The sequence below is a fragment of the Crocodylus siamensis genome, chromosome 1 (assembly GCF_052110815.1).
Source record: "Crocodylus siamensis isolate JL-2025a chromosome 1, ASM5211081v1, whole genome shotgun sequence".
Classification (NCBI taxonomy): Eukaryota; Metazoa; Chordata; order Crocodylia; family Crocodylidae; genus Crocodylus; species Crocodylus siamensis.
The window spans coordinates 222,438,479-222,456,830 of record NC_143395.1 but is presented as its reverse complement, the minus strand read 5'-3'; the positions used below and the strand labels follow the sequence as shown (position 1 = coordinate 222,456,830).

Sequence of the window (18,352 nt, the reverse complement as noted above, 5' to 3'; positions counted from 1 at the left end):
GCCAGGGGGCTGCACGTAAAACTTGAAACATGACAATTTTTGCCTACTTTGATAAATGACTTCGTTTTTGTTTTAAACCTAGATAGTTTGGGAGTGTTTTCAAGGGACAGGTTGTATGGAAAATATCCCAATAAATATTTTGCGTTATTAAAGTATATCTTAGTTGATTTCTTGGACTCATAACAGCTATAGCTACTTTAAAAATGGCAGAAGAAAGATAGGAATTGCCTTAAAATCAATTGCTGCATGATGTACAAAGTACAGGACCAGAAACAAAACAGAGTTAGTTTGTTCTGCCACTTTTAAGATTGGATTTATTAACAAACTATTCGGCATACTAAAGGGCAGGAGACACAGAAGCATATTGGTTGAATGGAGGGAGCTACAAGGAGGTTCACAAGAGTGGCTCTAAAGCATATAAATGTGGTGGAAGGGTTCCATCTTTGACTCAATATGATGGGAAGATATATTTTTTGCTTCATTAGCTAGGGAAGGCGGTGCATCAATAAATGACATAAGACCTTTTCACAGGAATAAAACTGCTCTTATTGAAGTGAAAAGGCTTCAATGCCCATTAGAAATGCTCTAAAGTATCCATGCAGTCAGAGCAGGAGTCACTAGATAACACTTGCTTCAGGGTTGTTTTTTTGTTTGTTGTTGTTGTTGTTTTTTAAAATGACCAGATGTAATGAACTGGGCCTCTCCAGTACTAAGCAAAGTCATTTTCTGCCCTTGGTAACCTAGAGAGGCCAAGTGTGATCATCTGGGGTCCTATGTGGTTTAGGTAGATCCTGACCTGGCTCACTTTTCTCTTTGTATAGGGTAGCAAATTTATGTTTTTAAATCTGACTAAAGTTATACAGTCCAATGCAACCTTGCCCGTAACGTACATAGCCAATGTGCCTCTCTCCAACTTCTTTTTAGAAGATTGGTTAAACTTTCCATGCTCTTTCAGTGTTTGATCCTGTAGGGCAGTGATATAATGGGTATTACTAAGTGAGAATACTTAGGCTTCATTACCCATAAACCCCTACATAGACATATTCTGCACTTAGAATGCCTTCATATAGCATGGAGACTAAGTTCACAATGTCACTTGGAGAATTTATCCATATGGGGACCTAGTGCAGAATAGCTACTGAGTTTTACATTTGTACTACTTTTCCAATAGCTTCCACCTGCAGACAAGATGGCTTGTTATAAGTAACACTTCCAAATATAACTGCTGCTCTTTGACAGAATAAAGACAAGCTCTTAACAAACAGCAGAGTGAGTAAAATGAAAAACAGTACCAGTACTTCAAAGAAAAGAGGAAAATGCTTAAATTGCTGCCACCTGGAAAATACTCTTCCAAGAGAATTTCATTTCTTGTGAATTTAAGTCTAGCAGGGCTTTTCTCATGGCTATATTAACCTACTGTGACAGAGGTGTGGGATAACTGGGACATGTCAAGTCTGTGGTGAACCTCTGGAAAAAGCTCATAAGGCATTAAACCTACCTTTGATCAGTTCCTGACTGAGCAGATATTTCAGCCATTTTATTTTGTCTACTAGCAGACTAATTAAATCAAAGATCAAGAAGGCATGAGCAACTTCAGAAATGGCCTTTAGCAGATAAGACAGTCCCACCTCACTGCTCCTTTCAACTTTGGAATTACTTAGTAAATGGGTTCTTCAGTGGCAGGCCAGAAGTTGGCTGCTGTATCTGCAGACTCCTTTAAACTGCCTAACTGTGTTCAGGTATCTGGGGTCACCAGTTCAATGGAATGCAGTTAGATGAAGAGCTGAACCATCAAAAAACAGCAGGGTGGACAAACTGGAAGTTGGTGACAAGAATATTATGCAACAGGAGAGTATCAGTGAAGCTGAAGGGGAAAGCCTACAAGACATGTGCATCCAGCACTAATGTATGAAGCAGAGACATGGCCCCTGAAAAATTCAATGAAGGAGACTGCACGTGACAGAGATTAGATGCTCCGGTGGATGTGTGGAGTGACGAAGATGGATAAAGTGAAGTTACAACAGAGGATCAGTGAAGGTAGTGGAAGCATCTAAGAAAGTACAAGAGAGAAGACTGGAATAGTATGGGAATGTTCAAAGGAGTACAGAAGAATAGGTGGGAAAAGAAGTTACCAAAAATGGCACTACCAGGGAGAAGGGGAAGAGAAAGGCTGAAGATGAGATGGAGAGAGATAGCAGAGAGGGACATGAAAGAGAAGGATTTGGAAAAAAAAACATATGACCAAAGCCAATGGAGAGTCAGGATCCACCACAGTGACCCTGTTTAGATGTGACCAGTGAAGGAAGAAAAACTATGTTCAGGTGTTTTAAATATGTAAGCAAGACCATACTGGGTTAGACCACAGATCCACCAAACTTGGTATCCTATATCTCTCAGTGGCAGAATGGATGCTAAGGGGAAAGAGGATTTAGACAATGTCTATCCAGACTGATCAGTTTTCTACTCTCTTTCCCTGCAGCCTTCAGTACTTAGAGGCCTAGGAAGCTCTAATCTGGAGGATACTATGCTAACTCTCCAAAATCCACTGATGAATCTGTCCTGCATGAATCTTTCCAATCCTCTTTTCAGTCTGGTTGTCAGCCTCTACATCATCTTGTGGCAGTGAATTCCACAAATTAATAATGCAGTGTTTAAAAAAAAAAATCACTTTTTTTTCTTCTCTCTTGTACTCTCCCTGTATGTCCCCTAGTTCTAGTATTGAGAGAGATCTTTAATAATACATTATTTATTTTCCCTATGCCATTCATTATTTTATGGTCATCAAATCCTCCCTCAGTCATCTTTTCTCTAAACTGAAAAGTCCTGGGTTATCTCTCTGTGTACAGAAGCTTCTCCATACTCCTAATTATTCTCATTGCCTTTATCTGTACCTTTTCTATTAATCCTTTTGGGTGCTGGGAGGTAGGTGGGGAAGGAAGCAAGGGGGAAAGGACCAGGACTGCTTTTTTCAATTTCTGCTTTTTCAGTGATTGCTTATGACAGCAGGAAAAGGGGCCTACGGTGATTTTTTTTTTTTTTATGACTGCAGACATGACTTTCCATAATATTTGTTAAAACGGATTATCTAGCTTTCTGATTAGTTAGGGACTTCTGTAGGTAACTAACAATAGGTGATTTCGAAGTGTGTGATCAGTAGCAGGTCCCATGCAGCAATTTTAATGATTTTCTCAGGCCAGCACACTTATTCACTCAGTAGTTCTGGTTTGGTTCATACTAGGTGTGAACAAAATGGCAGATATGGCCTGTGGCTGGACTCCATTTCCCAGCAGTGCTGCTGCTGCTGGACCCAGCTTGCTGCCCAAGCACCCCAGCTCATCTGCCCCACACCCACCACTGGGGATGGGACCTACATAGGCAGGGGCCACAAATAGGCATGAGAAGGGTTGGCAGGGCTGGGGAGACCCCAGGATCTTGAGGCGGTGACAGCACGGGGCTGGAGCAGAGCTGCGATCCACTCCCTACACACCCCTGCCTGCACCACCTGTGCTTATCGCAGGAGTGTGTGGGCAGCGGAGCTCTGCCTTGGCTCTATGTTGTCACCACCTCAAGATCCTGAGTTATCCTTAGCCCCACCTGCCCAATGTGCTTCTGGCTGTGTGACTTGCCTGCAGGGGTCCTGCCCCTGACGGTGAGTGTGAAGCGGATGGGTCAGCATCCCCAGGGAGCAGGGCTGGGTCCAGCAGTGGCAGGGCTGCCAGGAAATGAAGTCCATCACAGGCTAGACCCAGCCCACGGGCCGTATTTTGCCCACCCCTTGTTTATACTCTACAAACAGCACTAAAGATTAGTTTTTCAAGCTAATATAATTTATAAGTAAAAATATGTGTTTATACAAGAGGTTCATCAATTACCTTGTTACTGGAGTACCTCAGGATCTGTGAGGTAGAGCAATTTCATCTGTATGTATGGAAAATTAGTCACAGAGAGACTGAACAACTTACCCAAGTCAAACAGGAGATCTGCAGAAGAGCAGGGACTCACACTCACATTTCCTGAGTCCCTTGGCAACACCCCAGTGGAGGGATGGTCTTTCTTCCTTCAATAAGAAACTCAGAAATAACCTATACTTTTCCTACTAAAAAATAACTTTCTGTGCCTTTGGGCCTTGCCCTCCCATTGCCCCTTTTCAGAGTATCTTCAATACTACCATCTGTTTTGTGACTAAAGGACTAAATTCATATCGTTACAGTGAAAAATGGTTTATTCAGACAGGCCGTGGTATATCAACTTTTGTTTAAAAATTTATTTTTGAATGTTAGACTCAACTTTATAATCTTACAAAGACTCTGACTGCCCAGATCACATGCTTGAACAAATAAACGCTAGCAATGAGTACAAAGTGAATGCAATAAGCAATCTTGTCTTCTACATATCTAAATACAAATGGAGACCATCCTTGCCAGGCTTCCAGAGTGTGTTACTTTCTGAAAAGCAGGTGACAATGGTATGAAACATAGCTGGGTGGGGTGCTTCCCCATTCAGTATACCAGAATCAAGTTGTCTTTTTCAGAGTAGCAGGTCAATCTGCCACATTTTGTACAGCCAAGTTCTCCATATTATCCAAAATGTTTTATCCTTCATGGGGACTAGTGCAGGGGCGGGCAATTATTTTGGGCAGATTAATATTAATTTTCTAAATTTTTTAGGGGCCCTATGGGCCAGATAGAATGGTTTGGAGGGCCACATCCGGCCGGCATTTTGCCCAGCCCTGGACTCATGGCTAGCCAAATGACAGGGCGCAAAATGCCTATGAACCCCTGAGAACTCAAACAAACGAGTTTTCTAGTAATATGCAAGCTGCAACCAACACAGTGCATACATTTACAGATGGTCAGAAAATACAGATTGTTGCCTTTCCCTGGTTTTATTCTTCAAGAACTGTTTTCCCCTTTGCTTTTTTTTAACCATGTAGGAATGCTAGAATAGCTGACTGACAGCTAAATCCACTTTAATATACATTTGTAAAAGCCCATCTTGACTTGTATCTAGGGTAGCTATATTAACTGTTATAAAGCCACCTTTTCATGGCAGCATGTACAACAGAACCATACATACTAAAATTAACTGGAAAACAGAAGCTTCTATCACCCTGTCCCACTGTGTAACGGTAGACTTTGCAGGAAGTATTTGGGGAAAAAAAATATAGCTTTCTTGCAGAGCAAAGGAAAACCCCATGGGGACTGTTACACAACTTAACCACATCTGTGAATTTCTGGAAAAGACTATCATTTAAGTTCAGACATAAAAGCAAGTAGCTTATGCTTCAAAAAAGCATAGTTTGAAATCATAATTCATCCGAACAGGGCAGTAAAAGCAACATTTTGACCTGAACTTGTGAGTTTGCAGGTGTCCAGATGTAAGATAATAGGATCCCTTTCTTGTTTAAAAGAAAAAAAAACAAAAAATGGACACAGGTGACTGGTGCCTCCTGAGTCTGGGGTGCCACCATATGTGGGTTGGCCTGGGGGCATGCCAAAAGTCCCATAATCCACTCCTATACTTCTGTGCCGCAGCTTAGTGGCCTGCCCCCGCCCCGCTCAATACATCACCAGCCTATATGGCAAAAAAACACCCCGTCCTGAGTGGTCCCATGTGGGGGGCCAATCCAGGGGGGAGGCACATCCCTTCCCCCACTAGTCGTCTATGAATGGACATCTTGTAGGCAGTTTGGCTTATGCCTAGAAGCAAAATGAAAGCTACGTTGCTTATCCTTCTTGTTAGCCTGTCTAAAAGGCCACTTGTATTTTCAATCCTTTGCTATGAATGCTACCTGTAACAAAGGTGTAGGTTGTAGCCATGTTGGTTTCAACTAATTTCAATCTTCCTCACTTATTTGGAGCAAGTTCCCCTCTTGCATGCTTACGGTAAGGCTTAAAAGGTGGTCCTTTTGAGCCACCAAGCTGTTAAGAAAAAACTCTATTGATCAGTCCTAGGAAAGAAAATGCAATTAGCAGCGGTATCTTGGCATAAATGAATTAACAAAACCAGTGCTAGCCCAAGACAGTGCATTATCCCACCAAGCTGAAACAAACATGTGCAATAGCAAATTATATTTGGGAAGGCTTAGACATCCAAATTTGGAGGAACGATTGCTGGTATTTTTGACGTCCTCATCCAGTCATTGACAGCAAATGGACAGCACTCCTATGAACATATCAAGCCTCACTAGCTTTATTGGGGCTCAAAGTTTCAGTTTACTCCTCAGTAATAATAAACAGGCAGGCTGACTGCCACACTTTCATTTCACTTGTCATCAGATTGCACAAATATACTTTTAATAACAGAAAACTAGCTCTAAAAAACCAAATGGGTTATTTCCATAGAAGTGCATCTTCCTAGGAGCAAATTGCACATTGTTTCAAAATGCTGCTTCCCCCTAATTAAATGATATCTACTTCAATACTAATTACAGCTACAGAAATAAAATGAATATGCTATTCCATAAGCGTTGCTGCTGAACTTCCTTTGAACATTTGAAGAAAAAAGGGCAAAAGGAAAATGCAGAGAAACAACATGTGTAAAGCCCAGAGGAAGGAAAAGCACAATGTATAACCTGTTTGTTACTGCATCCACTCTCAGTGGAGGACATGTGGCACTGGCTGAGACAGTGAGGGAAAATCTTTTTGGCAGGTATGCCGCAAAATAACCCTATATCCTCCCCAGGTGCTATTCCAGTTCCTTTCCCATCTCATTTGCTGCTCTGCTTTCCACTGCCTGCCCGATCAACTGTTGTGCTGGTTGTTCCCTGATCTGCTGCATAAAGACAGAAGCTGCCTGTGCCACAGGTTGGCCTCATCTGAGCTTAAAGATGCTTAGTATCTCACAGGGAGCAGTTCCATAGGAGATGAGAGAAAAGGTAGTCATACTCTCTGCCTCTACAGAATACTCTTCCTCCATTCAAAGTCTTTCTAATACAGTACAGTAGACTACCTACCTTCCTACTACCTCTCTAAGGTCTCTCTCCAAAGAATTCATAGGAACACATTATTATTGAAACCCTCCCATGTTTAAGGTTTTGTTCGGTATCTTGCAACTGTTGTTTTCCTGCAGAATAAGAACTGTGATCCAAGTTGGTTACTACTACTTGTGTAGCATCATGTTGTAAGCTCTTTCCTTAACACCTGCGTGAGCTATCTGCTCTACCCAGAACTGTCCAGAAAAGGTCTCTCTCACCCCATACACACGCAGGTTTGAGAGAAATTATCAAGAAGTTTAGGAGCTTCAGTAACTTGCCCACTCAAGGACTCTGGAAACCATTTCTTGCTTATGCATCGATCAGTTCTAGCTCAGCTTTTCCTTCAGACTGACTGACTGATAAATAAGCACTATGCTCTGCTCCTTTTGTCACTGTAGGAAAACAAACTGCAACAAGCTAGTCTTAGTTGCAGCACTTATAGTCACACACATTTCACAGGACAGTGGTGGCATCAGAATCTTACACTAGGTTACCAGCTTGTCAACTTAATGGTAAGTTCAAGTACAGGGATTGAAACAGAAAGGCAGGAAATTTAAATGGAGCAAAGGAAATGCTTTTTTTGCCTTTTTTTTTTTTTTTTTTTTTTTTAAAGAGTGCATAACAAACCCGTGGAATGTCTTGCTTTATGAGAGCAGTTGAAGACATGAGTTCAACACTGTCTGAGAGATGATTTGCTACTTACGAATGAAAACATCCATAGTTATATTGAACAGAATCAGATAAGAAAATGTTTTTGAAGAGAGAAGTCTCCATGCTTCAAGGTGTAAGTCGGCCTCAAAGAATCTGCATCCAGGGACATATTAGACTTTAAGTAGCCATTGTACAATTTTTTGCACTAACTGTGCAGCAACTATTTTTGATCACTGATAGGATACTGAATATAACTCTCCACTCTTCTGATGTGAGGAGACAATTCATACTACATTATCCTTTCTTGTGTCATTAAGATGTCAGGCTGTAGAGTGATTAGGTAAAGGAAGTCCTCCATTCCCAAGAGGCTTGTTTAGCATTAGTTACAGTTGATACTGTACATAGTCAGCATATGTTTATCAAGTTCTACATGACCGTGACTCTAAACTCTATGGTAGCGTTACCAGCAGTCTGTGGTACACCATTAAGTTCAATGATAGATTGTCATTTCTACAATAATACAAAATAACCTGTAAAACCAATATGTAACACCGTATATGCATGAATATAAAAATAAAACCACACCATCAATATGCGACTTTAATAATCCACATCCACAGTAGCAAAGGTAGATGACTTCAACGATCTTCAGTATTGAGTAGCTGGTTCTCATTTTCATACCCATCGGGCAGGTATGCTTTCCTTAGCTGGTCTGATTTAGGTATAGAACTACCATTCTTTACGTGACGAGACAGGAAGGCTCGCACTGAAGGATGATCAGCTTTTTCGAGTGGGATGTTGGCTTCCAGGCACATTTTCACAAAGTCCTGGATGACGCTGGTTTTCTCTGTCTGAGAAGTACTGTTGCACTGGAGAGAAGCAGTCAGAGTCCTCTGTTTCTTCCTTGTATTCTGCTCTTCAAACTCTGCCTTTCGCTTTGTATGTGTTTTGGACTTGAGGTGGTCGTTGATCGCTGACTTGCGTACATGATTCAAAACCACATTGCAGGAAGTGCAGAACAGTTTCCCTCCCTCTTCATGCAAGTCACTGCCAAATTCTGTTACACGATCCTGAGGAGTCACGTATAAAGCAGTCTTAGATCGGTTACGGGAAGGCGTACTTTTCACTCCAAATCGCTCCATTGTTGTCTTTGATACACTTCTTTGAAAACAAAAGGAACAGATGATATATCACATTTATGTAGGTCAGTTTTGTACCCTATACTCCACAGGCCTACATGTCAAATACATATTATTTGATTTTTTTTTGGAAAATACTGGCCATGTTTCATAAGTAAACATACAGAAAATAATTAATTGAAGAGGTTCAAACAGACTTAACTGACTTTGAACCTCTTGTTAACGGCTGCAACTTATTCCTAACTCTGATGCTTGGCATCTTGAAGTAATCTGGGAAAGCCCATGTTTACTCCTGTTTTCAGGCTGCTAATAACCTTGACCAAATTATGATAGAGGCAGAAACAAACAGGCTTCAATTTTCAGTGTTTACATAACTCTCTGACTTTAAAAATGCAGATTACCTTTTTAAATATAGACCAATCTCCAGGAAATAGGGGGAAAAAATGAAAGACTTACAGTCTGTGCTTAGAGTGAAAACATTTCTGTGGAGGCAGAAATTACTCCAGAAGTTGGGTAAAATGTTAAAAAATGTCTACAGCTGCAAAACTGCAGAGACTACAAGGCTCAAAGTTAATTGCTGATCAGTGGAAGTTAGATGAAATGAAAGCTCCTTTTAAGAAACTTTTTAAAGTTTTACTCTATCTGCAAAAGGTTTTAGTAGAGCAAAAACTAGTTTGCAATTTGCTGTGGCTTTCTGTTTATCTCCTGAGACTCAGTAACCCTTATGCCACAAAAACTATACTTGTGTAAAAGCCACTGAGAAACACCGCCAATGAGACGGCTTGAATCTTTTCAGATTTGATTTGGAACCATCCCTCCATCTTGTCTGCTTAGGCCTGAAAATAACAGTTTTCAAGCCTTAGTTGAATCATAAGCAAGTACTAGAATAAAAGCCACCTGATCTTCCAGTTAGGCAGGGGTGCAGTTTTGGTCAACAGCCAACCTGCAAACATCTAATTAAAAAAAAAAAAGCAACCCCCTACCATTTTTATAATATAGATGTTGACAATCTTTTACAACCTTTCAAAGCAAACTAGATTACAGAAGTGGGCAACAAGCCAAATAACTGTACTATAATTAAACTTGAACTGACATTTTTGTGAGGGACTAATAGTCCTGAGGAAGTTGAGCTTTGGTTCAATTTAATTGTTCATTATCTTATGCAGGTCTCTCTTGCATCTTGATATAAATCCTGCCTCTAAGGTCACGTTGATGAAAGGAAAACAATTCTTTACTAGTTAAACCAATGAGCAGGTAGGGCCCTAATTCTGTTAGTAAAGGGGCAATGGATGATTCAAAGGCTTGCCAAGACTTACTTTGAAAAAAAGTTCAGATGACATGAGAGATCGTGTGGGTAGAGAACGGTTGTTTAATTGTAGCTATGAATATGTCAGGGCCTTAAGAACTTGGTATCACCAGCATCTTCAAACAGCTACCCTGGAGGAGATGCCTAGCCCGCTTGGTTAAGGTCTGCGTTCTATATATCCAGTTGTTGTTGTTGTTGTTGTTTTTTTAAAGCACACAAAGCCTGCAGTTGCAACAGATGTTGTAAGAGAGTGTTCTGGAAATCTCAATTGGGAGCAAAGCTTGCTGAACCACATTATTGCCTCTGAATACTTCAGGGAAGAGCCACAGGGCAGAACAAGCTGCAATTCCAACTTCAGAGGTTAAGGAAAATGCAGAAGACCACATGCTCAGGAACTACACAAAGGAGACAAAGACCACTACAGCCTATGCCAGCTGAAGTGCTCAGATGACCCTGAGCATCAGTTGGAGACTATATCCCCAGATGTTTTGTACCATAATCTGAACTTTAAAGACAAGGCAAGCTGAAGACTTTCTTTTGCTTTCAGTTTTATTTTTCTTTCTTTTTTTATTTGTCATGAGATACAAATATCCTCTTATCACTATATTTCTCCATAGCTTCTTTTTGAAGGAAGTGTGTGCACGTTCATACATTTAAGCACGTGTCACCAGAATGAAAGCACTGGTACTTATTCTTGAACTCAAATTCTGAATGAATCCCTTTTAAATCAATTTTTGAGAGCTGCGTAGCTTGTCAGTTGGATGACTCAAAGGGGAAGTGAGAGTTGTTGAGCGCTACTGTGTCAGAAGCAGAAAGATCAGAGAGAGGAAGGAGGGAAGGCTAACTTCTAAACAAAAGCATTCACCTGTTCAGTGGATTACCTTGCCATGAGCAGTATCCTGGAACTAGGACTCAGGGTGAAACAGATGGATACCTCCTTATGGCTGCAAGCTTCGGATTTGACTTGACCATTTTCTGTATTCATTTCATAATGCGATCGCAAGCCAAATCGATCTGACGACTTGCTCAGTGCCTCTATTCAAAAATCCTACGAACTCTTGGCTTGTTCCAGTTGGGCCGAGATTTTTCATGAGATGGGTGGAAATGGAACAAGTCGACCTCAGCCAAAAGGTTGGCTAGGTCCAAGCTTGCCGGGTCACGATTTTTTTGTTTTCTTTTGTTTTTTTTTAACACAACAGCTTGCGCGTACGGAGCGGCCTTTCTGCTTGGGCTCAGAACTCGCAAAGGTAAGGTGCTGGAGGTGTTTTAAAGCCACCTCACCCTCTGCAGGAATGGCCACCTCTGGTCTTCGCCTCGGCCGCTTTGTCTCTCTGGAAGTTATGCACACAGACAAGAAACCAGGTTTTATTTAGGCGCTGTGGCCACATCGGGCCAGCGCTCAGCCCAGCAGCCATGCCTTCGGCCTTCTCCGGACCCTTTTTGAAGAATAACAAATTTAAAAAACAACACCCCCAACCCTCCCCAAATCCAACCAGCGGTGGTTTCCCTTCCTGGAGGGGCTGGGGGGAGGAAGGGCCCCTTCCTGTCATGGGTAGACTTGCAGCGCCAGGTCCACTTTCATGGGGCCTGTTTGCAGGCCCAAGCCCCCACTGCCTGAGGTAGGGCCACACCCACCCCCGACCGACCGTTGGGGCCCGCGGGCGCGGGCGGGGCCAACACTGGGAGGGGCTCAGAGGGGGCGGGGCGACCGCGGAGGGCGCCCAAGGCAGCAGCGCGGGGGGAAAGGTGGGGTCCCCCCAGGGGAATGCCTCGCTCCTCCCGACCACGCCCCGCACCCGAGGGGGAGGGGAGCCGTCCCGCCGCCTTCCCCAGGCCGCACCCTTCTCCTTACCGCTCCGGGGCGGGCGCGCCCAGGCCCGCGCTGCCCGCAGCCCGCCAGACAGCCTCCCCCTGCCACCCGCCCAGCCCGGCGGCCGCGGTAGGCGGGACCGAGCGCCCTAGCAACAGCGCCGCCAATCAGAGCGTAGCCGCTGCTGCGCGAGCGCACAGGTCCTCTCAGCCTAGAGGAATAGAGGGAGACGGAAGCTCACCCAATGACGAAGGGGAGGAGCCGGCGTGATGGAGGAGCCCGCTGCCCAATGGGTATTCGAGATGGGAAGGGAACGCTACGGGGGAGCAACCAATCCACAAAAGGGCGGGGGGCAGGGTGAGCGGGTTTTGATGGACTCTCGGCCACACCAATCGCAAGGCGGGTTCAAAGTAATGAAGAGAGTTTGCGCCCAATCGCGCGCGGCGGAATCAAGGGTGGAGCGCAAGGGGGGCGGGCTCGGACAGTGACAGGCGCGGGGCCGGGCCAACCCGCGCGCGGCCGGGGGGCCTGGCCGGATGTGACGTTATGGATGCGGTGGGCGGGCCATCCGGCGCGTCGGGGTGGGGAGGGGGGGCGGGCAGCTCGGTACGCGCAGGGCGGCCGGAGCAGCATGGCGGAAGACGAGAGCGATCAGGAGTCGGAGCGGCTCGGCGAGGAGCTGGAGGCGCTTGTGGCGCCGGGCCTGCCCGCCGGCCTTCCGCCCCTGCTGCGCGGCCAGTACTACTGCCGCCGCTTCTGCCAGGTCAGCCCCCCCTGTGGGCCCCGTACTTCCTCGGCGACGGTTGGGGGGGGGGTCGCTCCCCTTCACGCGCACGCGCCGGGCGGCGGTTGGGTGGGCGGCGGGTGCGCTCTTCCCCGGGGGGGTGGGGAGCGTGCCCCGCCCCGCCCCGCCCCGCCCCGCCCTAGTTCCCCCTTATCTCCCCCCCTTCTTCCCCTTCTCTGCGGCCGGACTGGGCCCCTCTCCGTGTGCCTCGGGTGGAGGGTGCCAAGGGCGGGGCTGGGGGGCTCTTCTCCCCTCCCGCTTGGGCACCATGTGCGCCGCTGTTTTGTGCCCCCCCCCCTCTCCCCGGCCTGGGCTGGGGCAGGACTGGGGGGGCTAGCCTCGGCCTTGCTGACAGCAGGTCAGTGTGGCCCAGTTGCTGGACACCAAAGGCAGGACTAATGGGCATCAGCTGTCTTGCCTAGCTGAAACCCCCGTGGGCCCCAGGACCACACGGCCCTCTGAGGAGACATGGCAGTGGATCTAACAGCGGGATCAGTTCCTCTCCCTGAGAGCAGCAGAAAGAGGCAGGCAGATGGGATAGCTGGGGTGGGGTTGGAAATGGTGCCTGGCTCTTTCTGAGTTGCAGGGAGTGAATGACTGTGCCTCTGTTTGAATCTCTTGCCTAATGCAGCTTGCTCTGTTGGCCATGGGGAGCTGGCAGCTGTATGCTCATCCCAGCACCCCCACTGCAAGGGGTAGGGGAGGTGGTCTGGTTTCTCTTCAGCTCATGTAAATCTTTTGTCTTTTACTAAAGATTTCCATGGAGAGGAGCATTGACAAGTTGGCAACTAATTTTTGGTTGAGCTGTGGTGGTGCTGGAGGATATGTCCTAGGTGTCTAAGGTGCTCTGTTTCTTTTGCTTGCAGGAGTGTGCAAAGTTGTCAGTAATCGAGGGGAATGTGAGAGTTAGTGCCAAAATGATTCATTTTCATTCCATCTCAATGTTTTGATGTTGGCCACATGAGGGTACATGCTTGCTCCAGGTGTGTTTGTTCAAGGTGTAGCTGCTGGAGTCCTGAAATCTGAAGTGCTGTCTACTCAATGGGTTCCTCTGCCAGTGTGCCTGCTATGTATGCGTAAGCCCTGGGCATAGATGTGTTGCCTGGGGCAAAAGCGGGCCTTGAGGCTGTGTCGCTTAACGTGGTTAGAAACGTAAATAAGCTATATAGATGTAAGCCTTTTATTATGCCATTCGGAGCTTGTCCTGATGCATCTACCCTAGCATAAATATCCAGCAAATTCTCCAGCTCGTGCAGCGAAAGTGGTGGATAGCAGTGGTGATGTGTATACTGTTTTCTCAAACCTGCCTTCTCTGATGCCCAATGACTAAGAATTTTCTGTATAAATTTTACAGGTTTTTTTCTTGTCTTAAAACTGCATAAAAATACTCCTTTTCTACTTTTACTTTCTTAGTTGGTGATCTATTTACCCATTCTGGTTTTTCTAATTCTCTGAACAGTATCTTCTTTTCACTTGGCTCTTCTTACAGCTAACTGCTGTGCACCTTTCTATCCTAGCACTGAAGACATCAGATTAGGTCCTTGTGTTTAATCAAGAACAATATGCTGCTCTATTATAACGTTTCTGCAGTGTTTGTTTTTATATCCATGGCTGTGTTCCTGCTCCTTTCTCTAAGGCAAGACAGCAATGGTAGTGGTAACTGTATAGAAAAGATGCTTTAGATTTTGAACTGCCTCGGGAAACTGTTTTTACATTCACTTGGGAAGTTTAGAATAATTGGGTTGTAAGTTAATGGTTGGTGGTGCAAGTTAATGTCAACTAAAGATAATATTCTTGTTGATTGCACAAGGATCAAGCTACACAATTCAAGGAATGCATATACAGCCTTCTTTATAGCTGGAACTTGTTAGAAAGATACTTTGTATCCTTCCAAAAGGAAGATTTATTGTTTTGAGGTGTTCCACATTGCACTGGAAATTTCTGGTCAAAAGAATAGCTGAAGTAACAATTGTGACAAATGCTTCTGATGTATATTATGTATCAAATGGTTTTTCCAAAGATGATTGTACTTTGTGATTTTAACAGGGTAAAAAAAAGATCACTATGGTCTGTATACAGTCTGCCTAAAATCCACACAAAGATTGACTCATTAAATGTGCATCAGTTCTTGCTTACAGCTAAAATGTTATGGGGAGAGTAGTGTTCAAAATCTCTTAGCCTATCATTTAGAATAGACCTGGGGAGTTTGGGAGAAGATTAAACAAAGCGTCTTTGGAGGTGTGATTGAAGCAAAGGGGATCAAAGGTTGAAAAAGCAAGTAACAGTTTTGCACTAATTCTCTGGCATGGTGATACTGCTTTTTTTTTTTTTTGAGCAGATTTCAGCCCATTTCAGCTGCTTTTTTTTTGGTCACTTACTAGAATGAGAGCTGAATTAAATATTTTATACCAACCTCTAGACATTAGCTTGTCAATATACTCTGCTGTTGGAGCCCCAGTAAAGTTTCTGAAGCTCTGCAGGAGTGCAGGGGTGGGTATTCAGGGAGAAGGGGGGACTTGGAGGTAGGAAAGAAAACAGTCGGGCATTTGCTGCTGAAAGGATAACTGGGCTTCTGGTGAGAATGTACCCACAAATTTAAAAGAAGTGTAAAACATTAGGAAAATCTATTCAAGAAAGAGTGTGTGTGCAGCTTGTTCTTGCTAATTTCTCTTAATCTGCTATTCTTGATGTTCTTGGTTCAAGTTCCCACACAGTTTTTTGAAGGTAAAAATAAATTTAATCATACTTCAGTAGTAATAAGTCATCCAGCATGGGTATTAAACAATTTATTATTTTTCTTGCAAAGTTTGAAAGGCCTTTTGCCATTTGATGTATCCAGGGTTTTGGACAGTAGCTGTGGTGTGACCTATTGCAGTATTTCTCCTATGTCTGTTAATTTTGTTTTGCAGCAAATAGACCTCTACCATCCTGTGTATCTTTACCTGTTTTCCTTCCAGTTACCAAATTAGAGTACAAAGCAGTGCAGACTCATCCAGCTAAGAAGAATTTACTTATATTTAGTAATGTCACAAATTGTCTTGTAAATGTTAGCGATTTATAGGTGTTTATCTATTTGGTTGCAAATCAAAATCTGGTGCTGCTTTCAGTTTTATTGTTTGTTGTGAGAACTTCACTGTCAAAAGGTATCTTGCATCACTAAATCTAGACCAGGGATTCTCCTGTCTTCCTAGATTCAAGGTACCCTTCCATAACACTTCTGAATTGAGTGGCATTCCATTTAAAAAACTATTGTATTTATTCCAGTGCATGGCTCCTGAAAGAGGGGCCAGGAAGTGGGAGTGTCAGCAGCCAGGCAGGGAAGAGGCTGAGCCTGGAGTTACCAGTTTATCTCCACTTAGCCTGGGTCACCCTTCAAAGGATCTTGGGGGGCTGTGGTTGAGAATCCCTGATATAGACTCTCATACTAAAAGCAGGATGCACGTGACCAGCTCTGTGAAATAACCATTCTTAACACTTAAATAGTGAGCACCTTTTACCTGTGCATTTGAAAGAGTTTTACCTGTTATTTGTATGTAGGACTTGAGCTCATTCATGTGTTTGTTTCTAGCTACTTGCTTTTATATTGTTTTTGGTGGTAGTAGTTATTTGGAGAGTCCTACTTGAGTTAAAAGACTGTAAGCTATGGCCTAGTCTGCATCACAGAGCTTTGCTGAAAGACCTCTCCTTCAGCTGGCAGAAGTACAGTTGCATCCACACCCAAAGCTGCTTTTCAGCAAGAACCCTCCAGTCCAGTGTAAGGCTTCTGCTGTCAGATGGCAGAAGGCACATGTTGACTCATGCCCATTCTGCTGGCTACCATGATCCTTTCAGCACCTGGTGCCATCCTAGGCTGCAGCTTTTATTGTGGTAGTACAGCAGCTGAATTGAGTGATATGGAGCTAGAGCTGCTAGAAGTGCATGTGGCAGCTGCTGTCTAATAGCCAGGTAAGTAAATATAGAGACTTTTGACTTCGGAGAGATGTTACGGTTAGGGTGGCTCCTCAGCAGCGGTTCTCAAATGTGATCTGCAGATTTTTCCTCATGTGCATTTAGAATCATTTCAGTGTAGAAATTTGATAAGGATGCCTAATAGTCTGTGAGAAATCTTAAAAGTTGATGGTTGGCCCTTCTGTTGGAGAAAGCTATGAAGGCTTTCTTAAGAGTGTTTCTGGGGTGTGCCGTGATAAAAGGAAGTACTGCCAGAATTAAAGATTGCTTTCAGAACAATTAATAGTTGACTGGAAGGTCATAAGAAGGAAAATACCTTGTCAAGTCACTGAGTTGGGGCAACAACAATTTGCTTGACTACCTTGAGAGAACATTTTCAGATGTATTACTTCTGAATACTTAGTAATATTTTGATGTTGCTCAGTGCTGATGTTCCTCGCTTTTTTTAAAGTCACTATAAGTGTTTATAACTTGAAGTATGTTGTTGTTATTGCTAAGAGATGTGTGGAAAACGCTTTTAATCAAGTCACTTAATAAAAGAAATCCTGAACTCTTACAGTATGTATAGCTGCTTGTATGGTTATCACATACAAGTCCTAGATATCAGGTGTTGTATTTAAATACCAATCCAACATAGCTATGTAAAGATACCAGATTTTATTTTAAATGTTGCACCAAACTTGTTGAAAAAATATGTAGTAGGTGGTACTGATCTTAAATAGTAAAGGTATGTTGTGAGGACTAAGCAGTATCTCTTGTTCTCTTGCTGGGGTAAGGCATTGTTCTACAGTAAGTGAAGTTAGGGCACCATTAGTAGGACAACTTTTTTTCAAGGATGTCAGTACTTCGGTTACAGTTTGCCATTTTCAATATATAGTTTGGCCATGAAAACTTACTTGCTGAAGTTTTGCAAGCCATATGTTAGTGAAGGAAACATTTATTTATTTATTTATTTTTGGAAGTAATTTGTTAAATATTAAGATACTTTTAGGGGAGGGGAAAAAAAAACCTGTGCTACCTTTTAGGATTTTTTTCTAAAGTAGGAATAACAAATTGTGCTACCTTTAGGATTTTTCATGGAAAACAAAATGTGAACCCAAAGAACAAAATGACGAAGATGTAGCATGGGTTAACCGTTGCTTTCATCTGTTTTGATTTGTCTCAGTTTCATAAGAGAGAGAGATGCAAAAACATTAAATTAAGGGAGACAAATGGTTCTGAACTCTTGAACTGTTTTATTTTGTTAAATAATCTCTACCTTTACATTACTGTGCCTAGTCAAAAAAAAAAGAAGAAAGAAATTAGTGCAGTTCAACATAATCGGGGTAAGAGATTGTTAACCATTGGTATTCATTTTCATACTTTTTGGGGGCCATTCAGGAACCCATATTTTAAAATAATTTCAAAATTGTGCATTGCAATTTAGACAAACGCTTCTCAAGTAATAGTACTACTCAATCTCTCTGCAGTGCTCTGAAGTTTTTTTTTCCCTTTACCCAATAAAAATATATTTGAGTCATTTTCCAATTCCTTAGAGCCATTTTGGCAAAGAAACAACAGATGTTGCAAAAACAACCAAAATTCTGAAGGTAAATTAGGATTTACTTTTTGAAGGCCAGGTTCTTGTCCTGTTCCAATTGTGGATCTCATAAAATCAATTCTGTGACTTGGGTTTTTGGTTGTAGTTGTGTTGGTCTAAGGACATAGGCAGGCAGGGGTTTTTGGTTAGGTGTGATTA

General features: G+C 43.3%; 2 protein-coding genes and 1 non-coding gene across 8 annotated transcripts in view; 2 read left to right on the top strand and 1 right to left on the bottom strand.

Moving 5' to 3' along the window:
- Positions 1-4,249: 4,249 nt before the first annotated feature.
- Positions 4,250-12,086, bottom strand: CGGBP1 (CGG triplet repeat binding protein 1). 6 transcript variants are annotated; one of them, XM_090057614.1, is made up of 4 exons: positions 11,925-12,082; positions 10,954-11,403; positions 10,083-10,294; positions 4,250-8,788 (listed from the first exon to the last, which is right to left on the bottom strand). In XM_090057614.1, the coding sequence occupies exon 4, from the start codon at positions 8,767-8,769 to the stop codon at positions 8,266-8,268; it is 504 nt and encodes a 167-aa protein (XP_089913740.1). In that variant the 5' UTR covers positions 8,770-8,788; positions 10,083-10,294; positions 10,954-11,403; positions 11,925-12,082; the 3' UTR covers positions 4,250-8,265. The 6 variants fall into 6 exon arrangements, with proteins under 6 accessions (XP_089913740.1, XP_089913732.1, XP_089913757.1 ...); XM_090057606.1 differs by lacking the exon at positions 10,083-10,294 and having other exon boundaries at positions 4,250-8,785; positions 11,925-12,086; XM_090057593.1 differs by lacking the exon at positions 10,083-10,294 and having other exon boundaries at positions 6,171-8,788.
- Positions 12,087-12,480: 394 nt separating this feature from the next.
- ZNF654 (zinc finger protein 654) overlaps positions 12,481-18,352 on the top strand; it is a 70,654-nt gene continuing 64,782 nt past the window's right edge. The window contains exon 1 of the mRNA XM_090057581.1: positions 12,481-12,645. Within this exon, the coding sequence (XP_089913707.1) occupies positions 12,514-12,645 (132 nt within the window). The 5' untranslated portion in view covers positions 12,481-12,513. The remainder of the gene's footprint in view (positions 12,646-18,352) is intronic.
- Positions 13,372-13,486, top strand: LOC149874185 (U5 spliceosomal RNA). The gene has a single exon (XR_016440133.1). It is a non-coding gene; the product is annotated as a U5 spliceosomal RNA (small nuclear RNA).

What these genes read in the sequence shown, in the direction of transcription:
- CGGBP1 (XM_090057593.1), bottom strand. Translation starts at nt 11,057, where the DNA reads ATGAATACAGAAAATGGTCAAGTCAAATCCGAAGCTTGCAGCCATAAG. An exon ending in AGGATACTGCTCATGGCAAG is followed by an intron (nt 8,789 to 10,953) that starts GTAATCCACTGA and finishes TTGTTTTCAAAG; the next exon opens with AAGTGTATCAAAGACAACAA.